Here is a 17,105-nt window from a genome sequence, read left to right as displayed (position 1 = left end):
CCGCCAACGTACTGGAAGTGCTGCCGGCCCCCCTCTTCCTGCAGCCGCGTGCCGCGGTCGTCAAGGAACGCTGCTGGTAGTAATACCGCCAGCGACTGGAGCTTGTTCAGGGTCCAGTGCCTCGTAAGACCCAAGGCGACATCGACATACGTTGCGTAACGACCGAGCTCGAGCTGCATCTGTCCGCCCGGACCGACTTCGTCCGCTAGTCGCTCGCCTCTGTGAGTGTGCCGCTGTGAGCTCCGATGAGACCCATCGTCATGCGCAGAAGACGGATTCGTTTGCCTGCCCCGGATAGTTGCTGTTACGCTACTGTCCTTTTTCTTTTGGACCTTCAATATCGCGTCAATCTCCTCGCGGCTGGGAAGTCCAATGCCACGGAAAGGCGAATCTTGGAAGTCCTGCAGCATGGTATGGAAATGGCGACCGCGCTCGGCGGCAGTGCTGTCGTCCTGGCTTGGGTCAACTGCTCTCGCTTCTTCGTCCAAGCGCCTCAGGGCCGAAGTCGCCGCCACATCCCTGATCTCGCTACCTCGGACCGCGGACAAGACATCCAGGAAGGCTTCGTAATGCTCCTGAGGATTGATGCTCTCGACGTTCACCCCGACGCCGTCATCGTCCCCCACCCGGTCGCCAAAGTCAAACTCGTCCATGACGTCCTCGGATTCCTGTTCCAGGCCTTGGAGCTTTCGATCAGCACGGGCATCGTCCGCCGAGACGCGAAGCAAAGCGATATTTCGAACATGCGAACGTATTCGAGCGCCCAGCTGCCCCTCAAGCGACCGCCAAAGTCCTGGTATATCGTCCGCTAGCTCGCCCTGAAATTTTTCCCATGGAACAAAAAGGGCAAGATGCAACACTGCGTTTCTATACGTAGAGGGTGTAAACTCTCTTGCTCCACATACCAGCGCCGTGATACCTACCTCTTCACCAAATTCTCATCCTGTTCGTCGAACTCATCCGTTAGACGACCGTCAAGGATGGGTACTGCCGTCTTATGGGGCATTCGGAGACATTGGACCCAGCCTTCACAGATTGTCGCCGCCGGCGGGAAACGAATTGACATTGAGCTTGGGCCTCTGCGATGGTGGCGTTCCTTTTTCAGAACCACAAAGGACACGTAGTCGTAGAAACAAAGATGTGCGAGGATTGGGCCGCGGTGCTTGTACGCTTCCAGGTAAGGAAGCTTGAAGCCGTTTGCTTGGAAGTAAACATTGTCTGGGTGCGGCTCTTGGCCAAGCATCGACAACGCTTCTCGCAGACCGGCCCATTGTCTAGCGCAGGCCCAGTACAAGGAATTGAGATGTATCCAGGTCCAGTCAGACACGTTGGTGAAGTCTGTCTCAAAGCCGAGCAGATAACCAAGGACCTCGGGCTGTGAGAGCTCTCTGCTCGTGTGGATTCGATTTGCGACTCGTAAGAAGAACGATCTAGTGGCCTCTTTCATCGCCGACCACGCACCGGGGTCGTCTGGCTCTCCTTGCTGCTGCCGCGCCGTATCCAGCAACTCCTCCGCATAGGCTAGCCGCTTCCACATCGGAGCGTTGAGCTTCGTGGCGTAGTTACAGATGTAGTAGACGAGCGCCAGCCCCTTCTTCCGCGTAAGGATTGGTGATATGTCAATGTTGTGCCGAAGACCCACGGCCATACTCTGGTTGTACTGATTGACCATCTGATGGTCCCTCTTAACCTCGAGCAGGCCGTCCTCCGTAAAGCTGGTCTCTGGCACTAGTTTCCACGGAGCCCGGAACCGACACAATTGCGCTTTGCGCTTCTCCGCGCCCGACCTGAGAACTTCCTTGAACGAGTATTTCACACATGTAGCGGTGTGGTGATGGACCTGACAGCGAGACGCCACGAAGTTGGCTTCACGCTCAAACTCCCTTGAGAACCACTCCGCATCGTGCATCAACTGGGGCTGTACTATAGTGGTCTTCCTACCACTCTCGGTTGCCTCTTTTGCCAGGGTCTCGTCCAGGGTCGCGGTGAATACGTCATCCACGAAGCCCTTCACTTTGGACCGGTATTCCCCCTCGTCGGGATTGGCCATATCGCGGACGAGATTCGCCAGATCCAGGTTCTCGTCCAGCCACAGCAGGCCATGCAGGTGAAGGGCCCCGCGGTCGTTCGTCTCTATCGTGGCGTAATAGTGACTCACGTTCCCATAGATGGATGGCCGTCCGACACGGACGTAGTGCTCAAAGAAGAAGGAGATCTTACGGAAAAAGAACAACGTCGAGCTGAGAGGATCGTGAACTGACAGCGTCCTCTCCTGCAGCGTCGTGGACAGTGCGCTGAGAAAGGCTCTAGCGGCCTCGCCATCTCGCCCCCTGTGCGCCGCGAGCTTCAGCTTTACGGGGTTGCTGATGTCGTTTGGATTCAGCGTAAACCAGATCGCTGTGAGGCCAAAGGCCACGATCATGGACCGGATTTTCTTGCGCATCGCCATTCGGCTCTCGTTGGATAGTGGGTGCCGCCCACCGTACAGAGAGAGCTCCTTCATGAGCGCCAGAACGTCCTCATCTGTCGTCTTTCCCGTCTCGGACATCTCCTTTTGCGCGCTTCGCAACCGCTCCGGCGTCAGCCTCCGATGGATGCCCTCTATGCGTCGAAATGCGGATCGCTGGAAGCGCCCGTTGGCAATCCACCGGTTCCGGGACCTTGCAAGAACATTGAATATGAGAAAACCAAACACGGGGTGCTGGGCAAAATGCCCACCGTGGCGCTGCAGGAAAACTTTGGCCCATGTTTCCAACGTCATATCCCGCAACAGCGGATTCGCTGAGCCTCCCTCTTCGTTACGGTCCGCTACCCGTGGTCCCCCACGCCCAAATGGGAAGCAACAAGGGAACGTCTTGGGAAAATAATCGGGTGAGAAGGCGTCAGCGAACTCACTACCGCGCGACACCCGAACGAACGGCCGTTCCGAGGAACCATGAACCTGCATGGACGGTGCGTCGCCGGCCCTAGCCTCATGGCGGTCGTCAGACTCGCGCTCTGCTTGTAGCGCCAGACTGATGAATTCTAGCTTTTCCTGCTCTGCGAAAGCGGCCTGGTCGTCAATCGAAAACATGGCCGAAGTGCGTAGCTCAAACACCCGCTCCTCCATTTCTTCAGCCATCACCTCCTCCGAACTGGCGGTGGGTGCGCTGGGCGTTGGCTCGGCCGGAACAGGACTGCGCTTAGATCTATCTGCTAATTCCGTCGCAATATCCTCAACGGTCGGTGGCTCGACCGGGAGATCCTGTCCTCGATCGGTCGGCGGCACGATCTGCGCTGTCCGGATGCTCTCCTCTGCAGTCTCTTGCTCTCTCACCATCCGTTGGTACGCCAAAGACGGCACCTGACTGCCGCCCTCAAAGAACCAACTATCCATCTCTTTCTCGTTAATCACAATGTCCGCGTAAAGAGGATTATTCAGCCGCAACCACTGCAATGCCGTGCGAAGAGCACTCGGTCGGACGGTCAGCAGCTTGCTCACATCCAGTGGCTTTGGCCGCTCTAGACCGGTCCAAATTACATGCACCTGGTCCAAGGCTGATACGAGTGGATGCGGTAAGATGTTGACCGCCAAAGACTCCACGTCGTTGGGGAAGACCGAGATATGGCCCACGACGTGTTTCCGATACGTCGAGCCTGTCTTCTGGCCACGTTGCACGTTGAACTTGGTAATGAACCCGTAAGCCGCATTGAGTGAGATGAGCTTTTCCTCCAAAGGACTGAGGTCTCGCAATTCCGTTGGGTATCGATGCTCGCAGCCGGTACCCATCGTGCTACCCATACATGACTCCGGGACCCGACGTCGGTCGAAAGCGGCTCGACAGGTAAAGCAGACCGGCACGACATTCTCGCCATCTTCCTCCGGAAAACACCTCTTACACGCCAGAAGACTCGTCATGACTGGCTGGATCTCCACAGGGATCGCCTCTTTCCAGTTGACATGGTCAAGGTCCCGTGGCTTCTTCTTCATATAGCAGACGGAGCACGTTGCTATTTCCATGGTGCTCTCGTCATGAAACGCTTTCAAGAACGACTGCACGGTGTCGACTTTACGTTCTGATGGAATAGGGTTGCACCAGTCACGGCGAACTGAGGCTGCCTGTTTCTCTTGGAAGGACTGCTCCGCTGCCTGGACCAGTCGGTCTAGTGCTTCCCTTTGCTGCGCAATCATCTCCGCAGATTCCAGGCCAGTATCCTCTGCCTGCCCAGCCCTTCTGTCCGTGGATGACCCCTCTTGCCGTGGCCGACGTCGTCTCCTGATCATACGTTGTCAGTAACTCCAGCAGACTTAACGTATAAAAGAACACTGTCCCGTACTCTGGGGTTAACGAATCTGCTTCCTGCCTCGCCCTTCGAGCCCTTTGGCGAACCTGGCCCGAATGCTCTTCGAGCTCTTTTTGGCGTCGCGCCTCCTCCTCGCCAGCACGCCGGCGTCTCTCCAGCCACTGTCTCATTTCTTCGGCTACCGGATGCCGTGCTCGTTCCTCTTCCAGCCGTCGTCTTTTCTCCTCTTCCCGGAGACGCCGATGTTCTTCTTGACGCAGACACCTCTCCTCGTGTTGACGGCGGCGGTATTCTTCCTGCTGCCGCATCGTCTCCGTCTGCTGACGGTGGCGCTCCTCCTCGTCCATCGATCTGATCGTCTCTCGCCGCTGCCGGGTGATCTCTAGCTCGCGTTGCCTCGTCGCCTCCCGCTTGCGTTGCCTCGTCGCCTCCCGCTTGCGCTGCCTCGTCACCTCCCGCTCATGCCGCCTTTGCTCGGCCAACCGCAGTCGCGAGGCTTGCCGTATGGCCCAGCTCTCCTCGTCTTGTGGTTCTGTCACCATCACCGGGTGTTGGAACTGACCCACTGCTGGCGGCTGGAACGGCTCGACACGAAGGTCTGAGGGAATCCTTTCATGTCCCACGCAACCTGTTTTCTGTGGTTCCCTCCGTGAAGGAGAAGATAGGGGAGAACGACCGTCATACGAATGAGCCATCCCAGAAACAAACAAGGAATTCCGTTGAAATATATCGTTATATAGCACCAAACACTCTGCGAAACTCTGTGTCGACGGCTCTAATCGTGAGCCACTTCTCTCGACAATAGAAAAATCGCTATCTAAAAACGTGCCCGAGTAGACTTGGAGCCTTACAACAGGGGACCACGGCGGACAACCCTCCTCCAGCTGTACCTCGACCAGAACCAGATCCAACCTTCCAAATCACTTCCAGACCCAACGTCATTCTCTGTCGCTCATCATGAAAAAGAAACATACGACAGAGCGTTCCATGCTCACACTCAATATCAAACCAATAAGGTTACTCAAAGAGACGTCTCAAGTCTATTGCTTCTTTGACGCACAAAACACACGGAACCTATCAGCTCTGTGAGATTACGCCATAGAGGTTAATCTTTACGGGATCTGATTACTGAAGCCCCTAGATGACGATATAGCTTACTGGAGACTCAAGAATGCGACGTCATACATCGGCGATGAGGTCAAACCGGTGCTAGAAGCCACCTTTTTTACACCGCGGTGCTCCATTTTCCCAATCCAAGGAACTCAATGCGTTCTTCCCATCCCGATTTTCTGACCTAAACTATCATCTCCTGATACTGTTCATAATTCCATTGCAGTCAAGATGGCTTCTTCTTCCGCCTCTGTCGTTTACCCAATACCCCCACTACCAAACAAGCGAGACCAAGGCGCGACTGGCGGAGACCTCATCGTCACCTACCACTCCGACTTGGCCCAATGCGAGATCCTGCCAACCGGCTCCCGCTACACAAGCGCGGGAAACTTCAAAGCCGGGACCTTCCTCCCATTCATCCAACCCACCTTCATCCACGACCTCTATCCGCGGCTCCTTAGCACCGAGGATGAAGAGAGCTCGGGGCTGCCAGTGATACTCTCCATGTTTAACACAGAACCGAAAGCAACAACGCTGGAAGAGGATTGGGAGAAAAAATGGTTCACCATAGTCGCCCGACTTTTCCCGAACAAACTTACCTTCGAAGGCGTAGCAGTCAATGGATGGGAGACAGACGATCCCCAATCCGTGAAGGTTACCCTCGCAATGCCGCGTGATGGTGGTTTAACACCGTATGCCCTTTTACTATGCCATAACTATGATTCGCAATGGACGCTGACGCATCCAAGAAGTATCCCCCGGCGACTCGGTAACCCCGATGAAACGGTTCCCTGGCCAGGCACATCGGCACGTGTGTTCTTTACCGGCCCCGTCGATCTGGATACATTCCATCTCATGGACACAGCCTGGCCAGAGCCACTCACTAAGACTGCAGTGTTTGTCAAGCTAGCGTCGTATTTGCAGCCGGAGAACGACCGCCCCCCTCACAAAGGTATCCACGTCTGCCACGTCCTCCTCATCTTTCCCGTTGAACAACAACCGTGGAAATCGTTAGCCAGCTGGATGCGAACAGCTGTCAACCCATTTCCAAGAGGATCCTGGATTGCATGCAGCGGTCGCCTCCTGGGAGTTCTCGATCGAAACCTCATCCAAGGCCCTCAACTCGTCGACACAAGCGTTCGCATCCCAGTAATTCTTCCAGACGACTGGGAGTCTATTCGACAAAGCAGTTTAACCGCTCACAACACGACGCCCATACGACCTAGCACAATGCCTACAACACCACGCTCAACCGGTCCACGAGGAATCACAAGCTGGAACCCATTCTCTTCACCCGTTGGCGGCCAAAGCTCATTGGCAAATAAAGAAAAAAACCCGGCACAGCCCCGGAAGCATCTTGTTCATGAGGCAACCGAGCCACCGGCCACCCTTGAAGCACCGCCGAACTCGACCACAACCGACGCCGAGCCAGTGCTTACAATTTCAAGCCCAGGTATGACCCCCTTCAAGCTCGCTAACTGGGCTAACCACCAACAAGATACCAATCACACCGACGACGGTTCAGACCTAGAGCAGTTGTTGGAAGATCAACTCGCTCCGGAGGACACCACTCCAACAAGAAAAAGAAAGAAGCAAACTTCTCCGGAGCCGATCCGAAGCAAAAGGTCTACAGCGGGAAAAAAGAGGGCGCGACTATACGATTAGACGCTAGTCTGGCTGAAGAAACCACATTTCCTTACTTTCCCTGCATTTGTAAATAACCATCATGAAATGAAGAAAAAAAAAATGGAAAAAAAAAATGACATGGTTGACTCTCGCAACTCTAGATGGGGAGAAGCAACTTTAATGGCAGCGATAGCTGCGTACCGCCAACTGCCAACCATAACATCACAGACTTCCAAAAAGCACTCTATAGTAGCAACTAAAAAGTTCCTCCAGGCTCCTTTGGCGTGCCGCGCGCAGCCGGCACGGTCATTCCTGTGGTGGACGTCATGGTGCTTGGCGGGAGTGGCAGTGCCTTGATAAAGACGTGGTGGGAAATTCAACCGCATCACATGCCAGGGAGCTTGGCTCAGTTGGAAGAGCGCAGGTCTCATACTCTTGTGTGATTCGGTGACAAATCGAAATATCCTGAGGTCGTGAGTTCGAGCCTCACAGTTCCCAGTTCCTTTTGCCTCTGACTCCATCTGAATGGAGAGGGGCCTATCATTTTTCTACTCTGGCAGTTGTTCAACGTGAAAGCCAAGAAAGGCCAAGGCCAGGGAGTGAGGTCACCTAAGAGTGGCTGAGTATTTCAAGTCTCACGTACATACCCCAACCTCGATCTCGTGTTCCCTGATACCCGTCGAACAAACCCCACGAAATCCAAAGCAATGAACCACTATCATGACACGTTGAAGGCCAACAGCTCATTATTAACTGGCGTAGGTGAAATAACGAAAAGGTATCATGTAAGAAGGCAAAACACCCCATAATATCCAAACACACCCGTCACGACTCACCACCCTGAATCCCCCTGACCGTCAACCTCTCACGCCGTCTTCTCCGGCACATCCCCCTTGATGCTATGGCTGGGGCTCCCCGTCATGCCCGTCATAGCGCCGTCGATATGCCGCGTGATCTCAACATAATCGTACGCAAACTCGCCGAGCTCGCCATCGTCGAGGCCAATCTCTTCTTCGGCGGCACTGGCACGCAGCGACAATCCGGGGACGAGGTTCATGAGGAACAGGATGACACAGGTCATGACGAACGAGTACGAGAAGCCCGCGACGCTGTCGGCCAGCTGGTAGCCGAGCTGGACGTAGTTCTGGTTGACCCAGCCACCGTCGATCTTGGTGCTGCCGTCGAGGCGGGCGATGTAATCACTGGATACGGGTTAGTTCGGGTATGTTTGGTGGGAGGGGTCGGCTTGACTCACGCAGCAAAGAGGCCAGTTAGCAGGTTGCCGACGATACCGCCCACGCCGTGCTCGGCAAAGATATCGAGGGCGTCGTCAATGCCGAGCACGAATTTCAGCTTAGTGGCAAAGTTGCACACCACACCGCCGACCACACCAAACACGACGGCGGACCAGGGCGGCACGTACCCCGCGGCGGGGGTGATGGCGACGAGGCCCGAGATGACGCCGCTGCAGAAGCCGACGGTGCTCCACTTCTTCTCGAGGCGGTAGTCGAGCAGGCACCAGGTGAAGCCGCCGACGCAGGCGGCGATGTGGGTGACGACGCAGGCCATGACGGCGCGCATGTTGGCGCCGAGGGCGCTGCCGCCGTTGAAGCCGAACCAGCCGACCCAGAGGAAGACGGTGCCGAGCACGACGTGGGTCACGTTGTGCGGGCGATAGGGCAGGCCGTGCACGCGCGTGTAGCCGGTGCGCTTGCCGAGCATGAGCGAGTAGGCGAGCGCGGCCGCCCCTGAGCTGATGTGCACGGGCGTGCCCCCCGCGAAGTCGAGCCCGCCCATCTGGAAGGACCAGCCGTTGGCGTTCCAGGTCCAGTACGCAATCGGGTCGTACACGATGGTGGCCCAGATGAAGATGAAGACGACGCAGGGCAGCATGCGGCCACGGTCGGCGGCGGCGCCGATGGCGAGGGCGGGGCTAGGCAAGCATAGAGTTAGTATGACAATTGCTTCCTGGGGGTGTGCAGGAGGGCTATCGGTGAGGGGGTTTACGAACGTGATGGCGGCGAACATGCCCTGGTACAGGCAAAACAGTATGTCAGGGAGCTTGGTGCTGCCGACGCTGGGTTGGGCGAGCACCTTCATTAACCCGAAGTTGGTGAGGTCGCCAATAAAGGCGCTGCCCGTATGGGAGAAGGTGAGTGAGTAGCCCCAGAAGAACCACTGGAAGCCGGCGATGGCTATGGATATCAGGGATAGCCAGATCAGAGCGAGGGCTGACTTCCGGCGCGCCAGGCCGCTGTAGAAGAAACCGACACCGGGGACCATGAGTAGCACAAGGGCTGAGGATGTCATGATCCACGCGAAGTCACCGGCCTACGGGGGATGTCAGTGACGGGGGCTACGACTACGTTGAGGTTCTTTCTCCAACGCCTGGGCCTTACCGAGTAATACAAGTTCAGGTCCTCGGTCATGGAGTCGCCGCCAGGGTCGGCAACGCCGGCGACTCCGGTGTACGTGGTTAACGGGCCGGTCGACATGGTGAAAACGGTCGGATCGTCGAAGTAAAAGCAGCGCAACACTGGTGTTACCGTGTTTGGTCCGATGAAGAGAGAGACCAGGCCAGGAGTTAGCTACCCCAGCTCGCGAGGGAGCAGCAGGGTCAAATAAGCTCCCCCCAGCTCCGTTGCCGCACCCCGAGTTCGTCCCATTCTTCAGCTCCTTCTGTCAACCTTGCTGCAAACTGATAAGACCATCGATTATTATCGGCCCCTTGATTCCGTTCTGGGCCATCCTTTCTTGGCCAGGGGCCCAACATCAATAGGTTGGGTGGGGCCACTGATAAGGCAAGCCGCCCAGCCCTACTGCCGCTTTGTCGTGGCTGGAGGAAGGATTGGAATTTGGTGGGGGCCAGCGATTTTGCCGTGGGACGATGGGAGGGAAGAGAAAACGGACCGGATTTGCTGAATTTGAAGGTCCAGAATATTTGGTCGCCATTACTATAGTAAAAACGCGTGTCCAGGGCAGGTTGTGAAATGGTGGTATTTCTGGAAACCATGGAAGGTCTGCTGAGCTGCATGGTGTTGTGTGGAGATTCCCATGTGGGCACGTTCTGCAGGGCTCTGCAGGGTGCTGCTGGTGAAGCCGTTTTGGGGGTTCTCCAGGTGCTGAACTGCTAGCCCAGCCAATCACTCCGGTTTCGCGGCCATGATAAGGCAACGATAAGGTACTCTGAGCTTGGAACAACGTGGTAGAAGAAGTAACTATTTCGTACCAGAAACATTCTTCACATCTTTATTTTACATACCTAACTGCAGCAAAGGATGTTTCAAGATTGCAACTTCTGCTGTCCCCCACATCCATCTGTCCCGAGCCCTTGGAAAGCCATCGGCTACAATTTACTCAGCTGCAGGCTTGCAGCCGTCAAGTCTGCATTATCTCTTAGCGCAAGTCTTGGTCTTGGCAATCAGTCGCCCGGCTCCGGGTTCGGTTTTATGATGGGGTGGGAGAGTGGATGGGGGTTATTATGAAGGAAGCTAGTAGGTCAGGTATCCTTCAAAAGTTGGCCTTTCATTTTGGCCTCGCAACCTGCCTGGCCTGCCTTAGGTATCCGCACCGAACTCCGGGTGCCGGAGCCCTGCATTTCATGGCTTACCTGTACTGTGGTACTCACCTTAAAACACCCACCGACGGCATCCCGTCATATTTTCTTCTGGTCCACCTCATCCGAAAGACTCGAGGTGGCAAGACAGCATGAGCTGTTTCGCGTTCGGGATGACATCACAGGAAATTGCGTACTTACTTCGTGCTGACGTCGTGTTGCTGGAGCCGAATCGCCAAGTCGCCTTGCCGTTGAAGGGTGGAGACTGTGGGGTTGAAGTACGAATGTGGAAGTCATGAAACTGAGTGTAAGCTGGACTACCGGCGTATATCAACAAAAAACATCAAATATTTGTGTTATGGCTGCTCGGCAAATACAACTTAATGTATGTGGTCCTGTGGCTTGTCTCAATCTCACCATGGAATGATATCATGGAACAAGAATAGAACAACACTTGAATAGTTATCGATGAAGCTTTGCGATGAGATCATAAGCATCTGTGACGAACCTGTCCGGGATCCTATCCTGTTAGGGTTCAGCTTCGTCGAAGGTAATCTCTCGAGGATGCTTAGGTTCGGTGCAGCCAAAGGGTGCACAACAATAGACTTGTCTCAACAGTAGGCTTGCGAGCTTGTAGCGAACTGTAGTTGTGATTGCTAACTGGAGAACTCCCAGAGCTCTCCAGGACGAGTGACTATATACATACTGTTATCACCGTCCACCCAAGGTGTTCACTGGTGACATTCCCATGTCGCTGGTGAACCGTCATTATCACCAGTGAGGTCCTTACTTCACTAGTGATAATCCCTTCTTGGCAGTGATTCCCCTTCGATTGGGTCCTTAAGCGATTGGCTGTCGGCGCGTCCCGCGCCTCCGCCTGCAGCCTCCCTGGCCGCCCTTATGGTCATTCATGACAGCATCCATGTTATCATCCTATCCCTCACGCCATACCGCGGTAATAGATCTTTAGCGACCTAGGTGCCGTTAAAAGTAGCATGGGTATTGATAGTTGATGATTCTCGAGCTGTTGCCTCACCTGCGCCAGGTGGCTTGAAAGTGGTCAGCCACCCAGGCAACTAACCCCGCTCTCGGTCTCGTGCCTCAGGCATTTTCTGCTGGAAATTGAACCAAGCAAATTGAAGCAAACCAGGTTGAATTCATTGGATGCAGCAAGTATGGAGTGCGCTGTGCATTTCCAGGTTCCAGAATCCCAATCGCCCTGCATTCCCATTCGACATCCAGCCTCCAGCACAGATGAGGTTGCCCAATAAATTCAACAGCCACACACGGCCAGGAACAGACGGAGTTTTCCAATGAACAGCCGCCATGTCGGGCCACGGAACCCCTCGACAGGCTGAGGCGGCCATGCAGGCAAACAAGCTCCATTGCTCCGCACTTCCGCCTGGGCAGTTGCGACCGGTCCGTCACGTTTGCCTGTTCCGCTCAACAACCCCCGGTTGAAAGCGCTTACCTACCTGAGCCTGAGCACCTCATGGCTGGTCACGCTGGTGTGTGTATCGTGACCACCTAAGCTGGCGGTCCTGACCGCAACCCCCGAAACCTTAAAGCGACTGCCCAAGCAATTGCCCAAGCAACTGCGCAACCACGGGCACCTTCCGACCAGCGTCTGAGGCGGCGAGTCGGCGAGTCGGCCATCTTGCTAAGCTGTTTGTCCATCAGAAAAATACCTACCTGATGGATTCACCCAGCCTTTGAGTGCTTATCCACATACCTAATCATCCCCCGTATTCTTACATCTGTGTTTGGCGTCATTGCATGGTCCTTGAGACCATTTTCGTCCGTTCTTTCTTCCCCACCAGGGCCACCACCTTAGATCCCCTCACTTGTCGACCCGATCTGACCCCCAACTTTCCTACCTATCCGACCTCCTTCAACAGGGCCTGAGAGTGCTGAACAGTGAATTTGGCCCTCGTGGGCTCAAGCCGGCCAGGACACAACTGCAACCCGGAAAACCAGAGGCTGCGCGGTGGGATAATTGGGAATCGAACTCCGTCGCATATCCCTACAACGACCGGTCGATCAATGGCCTGATCTGTTACGATCTGTTCACCTATTCACTTGTCCTACGACATTTTTGCCTTTGTTGCCTGTGAATTCCGGAATCCGCACCTTGACGTCCCCACTCTGCCTCTGCACACTCTCTGGTGCAGCAAAGCGGCCCAGCCAGAGGCCGAAACCTTTTTCGACAATGCCCTCATGGAACCTTCTGCGAGCCAAATTGCAAAAAGCATCCGACAAGTTGCAACAGTGGCCTGCCATGGTGAAGCGAGGCCATAACTCGCCTGACGAGACGTCACAAGGCTCTCGAGGGCCGAAGCAAAAGCGCCTGATGACGACAACAAATGGAGGTAAGGGGGCGAGACTTCCAAAGTCCTGCACACGATCGAAGCTATCGGGCTGGCTGACAGATCTCTCTCCAGCCCAACATGGGTCGGCGGGGGTCTCGACTCTTCCCGCCATTTCTTCTTCAGCACCTCATTCGACCCCAGCCAACACCGTCGCCGGAATCAGTGAAAACCAAGGCTCCCTAAGCAATCCCATCGGTGCGTGATATTTCATCCACCCTTCATCGCCCCGACATTTCCACCCTGTCCCATGAGTTGCTAATCTCCCTCCTTCACCAAGACCTCACAAAATCCCCAAGTCCGCCGCCCTGTCTGCCAGACGGATCGATCGACTCGCCGATACAGATAGGCCACACCTCCAGCACCATCCCTAGCGCTGGCCGTAAACCCTTTCGCCAACGTGCTGTCGCCACATTCAACCGCGTGAGAATGAACGCGGCACAGGCCATGCAGATTGAGAATGACCGGCGGACGGCCGAGATTTTGCAACAACAGCTCTATGACGAGAATGAAGTCTCTCCGGGCCAAGATCAGTCTGTCCAGCCCCCTCGAGCTCTCAGGACATTCGTTCACGCCGATCCGCTGGTTGACTTTCGAAACCGACTTCGGCTCTGCCGATGTACTCGGTGTCGGACGGCGATCACCATCAAGGGTGCCACTCTCATCCAACGGACCGGAGAGATGCTGAAACAAAGTCGTAAGTTTTGGTTTGATTGAGTCGCCGACAGGGGCTAACCGTTGCAGGATACCTCCACTCATGCGTTTCCTGCCCCAAGTGTAAAGGGCTCGTTTGCATTCACTGCGGCGGGTACCACACCGGTGCGTCGCCCAGGCTCAAGCACGTCGTTACGGCAAAGGGGTTCAAGGCTGCTTGGTGTTGCGACCAAGCCCGTTTATTTCTAATATTCTCTCTTCTTTGCGGTCTTGAACCAGCGGCGCCGCCGTCGGGCAGTAAATTGGCCAAGCCCCCAGACCAGGGAGCACGGCTACGGGGTTCTACTAGTAGTCACTCGCTCCTTTCTAAAGGCACGGGTTATGGCGACAACGACTGGGATTGGAAACAGCAGATGAGCCTTGCTAAACCCCAGTCTTGGAAAACTACCAATGACGAAACAGGCGACTTGACACTCTATTTCCAGGCCCTCTCGTTACTTTTGCCCTCTACCAGCAAGGCAACGACGGCTTTCGATCGAGAGCCCCAACCGCTAATCCCGGAAATGATTCAGAGAAGCCCAATCATGGCACGTGCCTCTGAATTGCTTAGGCATGGCGCGATAGAAGAGATCAACCAGCGCTGTCGGCCGATCGTGGTGGTTCTCGACTTTATGGAAGCGCTCGCCGGCCACGAGAGTACCTGTTCACTGCTGTTTCACCCGAGGATCCTTTACCCAGCAGCCGAACAGCTTCCTCAAATTGTCCTTACCGCTTCCAGGACGCAAAAGCTGCAGAATACCGGGGCCAGCAAACACGAAACCTCGGAGTCTCTGGCGGCCGTTGCCGAGCAGCTGGCGATCCCAGCCCGCAAGTTTGTGGAAGCATCTCGCCGAGTCGGAAGTCTCGATGCAGAATACGAGAAGGGGGAGTCGCTTGTAGTTCTAAAGAGGATCTGCAGCATCGCCGACAGCCTTGAGGATCTCCGTGCCCAACTTTCGATTAGCGCCCCCCAGGAACCTTCCTCGCCGCCGCCTTGCCGCCCAACAGCCAATGTTATGACGCGCAGTGCACGCGCTAATGCCGCCAAAGAAGCCAAGAGCAAGGCCCTCAAGGTGGCCCCAAACACGTCATCCGAGTGGCACCGCGAAAACTGTCTCAAGGGGGTTTCGGACGACATAATGCTACATAGCTTCCACTTTGCGGCCGCCGCAAAGAAGGCAGGGGCATCAAAGCCAGCGGCAGGCCGGATGAGAAAGCTCCTGGCGCAGGTGTTATCCTTGAGTACCGACTTGCCTGATGGCATCTACGTCCGGCACGGTGAAAGCCGCATGGACGTGATGAAGGTCTTGATCGTTGGCCCACCTGACACGCCTTACGAGCACGGCCTGTTTGAGTTTGACCTGTTCTGTGGCCCCGAGTTTCCGAAACGCCCACCCGAAATGTTCTTCCGGACAACGGGCGGCGGCACGGCGCGGTTCAACCCCAACCTGTACGTGAATGGGAAGAGTAAGTTATGCCCCGACGAAAACCATCCATTCACCTTCGAGAACCGTGCTAATACCCGAGCTAGTTTGTTTCTCGTTGCTAGGAACCTGGCGGGGCCAGCCGTGGGACCCGAACCTGTCGACTCTGCTGCAGCTTCTGGTGTCAATCCAGGCCATGATCTTCAATGACCTGCCCTATTACAATGAGCCGGGCTACGAGCTGCGTAGTGACCACGCTGCTGCCCAAGCGTACAACAGGACGGTCGAGCGTTTAACAGTCCAGTACGCCATGATCCCTTGGCTCGCCGACCGCTTGGTGGTTTCAAACAAACAAACCCGAACAACGGACGCATCGCCGGCAAACAAGCAGGTACAACCAGGCCAGCAGATACCGAAGCAAACCACGCTGGGCCCACCGCCGGCGGGGGTGACCGTCGCATCACCCCCGCCTTGGGCCGACATAGACGATGTGCTTATAGGGATCGAGAGCGATGAGTTCATGGTGAAGCCACCAAAGTCGGCAACTTATGGCAACCCCACGGGCGCAACGGTAAACCAATCTCAGCCAAATCAGCCGCCGCCCTTGGCCGCAGTCACACACTCCGCCGCCGGTACAAACATAGAGGAATACGACGTGCCTGCGTCTGGGGACGCGGAGTATGATGTACCGGCCCCCGTGGTACATCCAGCAACCCCGGGTTCTCAGCCCCCTCCCGGAGGTGATGACCCTATCTTTGGCGCCGTTGCCCGCGAGCACTTCAGAGCCAAGGCTAGCTCAATCGTTACAACGGTGCAAAAGTGGGAAAAGCTGTCTACGACCGGCGCGGGGATGTTGGTCCCCATGACCCAGGGCCTCGAGAACCTGCTCCATCGGCATGGGTTTAATGATTAGAAGAAGAACCCCGATGTTCAGATCCGAAGGCTTGCCCGTGCGGAGCTCCTACAAAAGTACAAGCAGTGGAAACGTGCGGGCAATGCTCGCTTGCCAATCCACGCGGATCACGCCCACGAAACTCCCGCCGGTTGCTCGCAACTGATACATCGCATCGAGGCTTGGCTGGAGACGATTCCCGAGACAGACACACGGTCAGCATTTGAGCAGTTCCAAGAGAAGTGGAAGGCATATACTGCGAAACTCTGGTCCCCCGAAACTCCGCACCGCGAACCCCCCCCCTCAGCCGGAGGCCAGGTGCACCACGGCCCATGGTTTCATCTCTCCCACAATCCATTCGCCGTCCCCCCCAAAAACCCACCCACTAAGCAGTTCGAGCTTCTTCCCGCGCCCCTGATTGCCCCGACGCCACAACCGCCACATGGGTATCAGTCATTCCAGGCTGCCCAAGCAAAAAATGCCCAGCCATATTGGCCAAATTTGCAGTTCCCACCACCGCAGCTACCCCCACAGCCGAAGTTTGAGCCCTTGGTTTTTGGCCCCACCGGGCTAGAGGACACCACCACCGCGCCAAAGGACCTCGGGGTAGAGGACATGTGGCTAGAGGATACCGGGGCAGAGGACACCGGGGCAAAGGACATCTGGCCTGGGGTAGGAAAAAAGTGGCCAGAGGACTTTTGGATCGAGGATACCGGGCCAGAGGACACCGGGGCAAAGTATCCGTGGCTAGACGATACCGCGGCAGAGGACGCCGGGGCAGAGAACGCTGGGGCGGAGACCACCGAACCAGAGGACATCTGGCCCGGGCTAGAAAAGATGTGGTCAGAGCACTTCTGGCTGGAGGACGTCTGGCCAGAGAACACCGGACCAGAGAACACCGGACCAGAGGAGTGAGTTGACCTGCTGCTGATTCTTAGGGCTTGCTTCATGTGTGTGGCCTTTTCCTACTCCCCTTATCACATTAATATTATCAGTACTCTGCATTATGTTTTACATTGTTACGCCGCCCTCTCATACCCTCTCTTGCAGCAGAGGGCAGCCTAGGGGCGGATTGCTGAGGCCGGGAATTGGGGTTCACACAGACTGGCGTTCTCTTTTGGTGGAATCACATTTCTGGAGTTTGTTTTTCTTTC

General features: G+C 55.8%; 2 protein-coding genes and 1 non-coding gene across 3 annotated transcripts; 2 read left to right on the top strand and 1 right to left on the bottom strand.

Moving 5' to 3' along the window:
- Window positions 1-7,415: 7,415 nt before the first annotated feature.
- On the top strand, window positions 7,416-7,518 carry F5144DRAFT_t57. Its single transcript has one exon. It is a non-coding gene; the product is annotated as a tRNA-Met (tRNA).
- Window positions 7,519-7,713: 195 nt separating this feature from the next.
- F5144DRAFT_124100 (ammonium transporter AmtB-like domain-containing protein) lies at window positions 7,714-9,653 on the bottom strand. The gene is made up of 4 exons (XM_066782230.1): window positions 9,420-9,653; window positions 9,032-9,351; window positions 8,276-8,953; window positions 7,714-8,222 (listed from the first exon to the last, which is right to left on the bottom strand). Exons 1-4 carry the CDS (start codon window positions 9,513-9,515, stop codon window positions 7,886-7,888), a joined length of 1,431 nt encoding a protein of 476 aa, XP_066646703.1. The 5' UTR covers window positions 9,516-9,653; the 3' UTR covers window positions 7,714-7,885.
- Window positions 9,654-12,785: 3,132 nt separating this feature from the next.
- F5144DRAFT_545233 (uncharacterized protein) lies at window positions 12,786-16,866 on the top strand (the record flags this gene model as incomplete). Its single annotated transcript, XM_066787349.1, has 6 exons — window positions 12,786-12,945; window positions 13,018-13,140; window positions 13,223-13,639; window positions 13,876-15,102; window positions 15,185-15,959; window positions 16,002-16,866. 6 exons carry the CDS (start codon window positions 12,786-12,788, stop codon window positions 16,864-16,866), a joined length of 3,567 nt encoding a protein of 1,188 aa, XP_066646702.1.
- Window positions 16,867-17,105: the final 239 nt, after the last annotated feature.

This window comes from Chaetomium tenue, assembly GCF_020726465.1.
Source record: "Chaetomium tenue strain MPI-SDFR-AT-0079 chromosome Unknown F5144scaffold_2, whole genome shotgun sequence".
Classification (NCBI taxonomy): Eukaryota; Fungi; Ascomycota; class Sordariomycetes; order Sordariales; family Chaetomiaceae; genus Chaetomium; species Chaetomium tenue.
This window is presented reverse-complemented; position numbering and strand designations above follow the sequence as displayed.

Excerpts from the sequence above, each read along its gene's own strand:
- F5144DRAFT_124100 (XM_066782230.1), bottom strand. The coding sequence starts at position 9,515 with ATGTCGACCGGCCCGTTAACCACGTACACCGGAGTCGCCGGCGTTGCC. Across the intron at positions 8,954-9,031 it reads GGCATGTTCGCCGCCATCAC|CCCCGCCCTCGCCATCGGCG; the intron begins GTTCGTAAACCC and ends ATGCTTGCCTAG. Across the intron at positions 8,223-8,275 it reads CTAACTGGCCTCTTTGCTGC|TGATTACATCGCCCGCCTCG; the intron begins GTGAGTCAAGCC and ends ACCCGTATCCAG.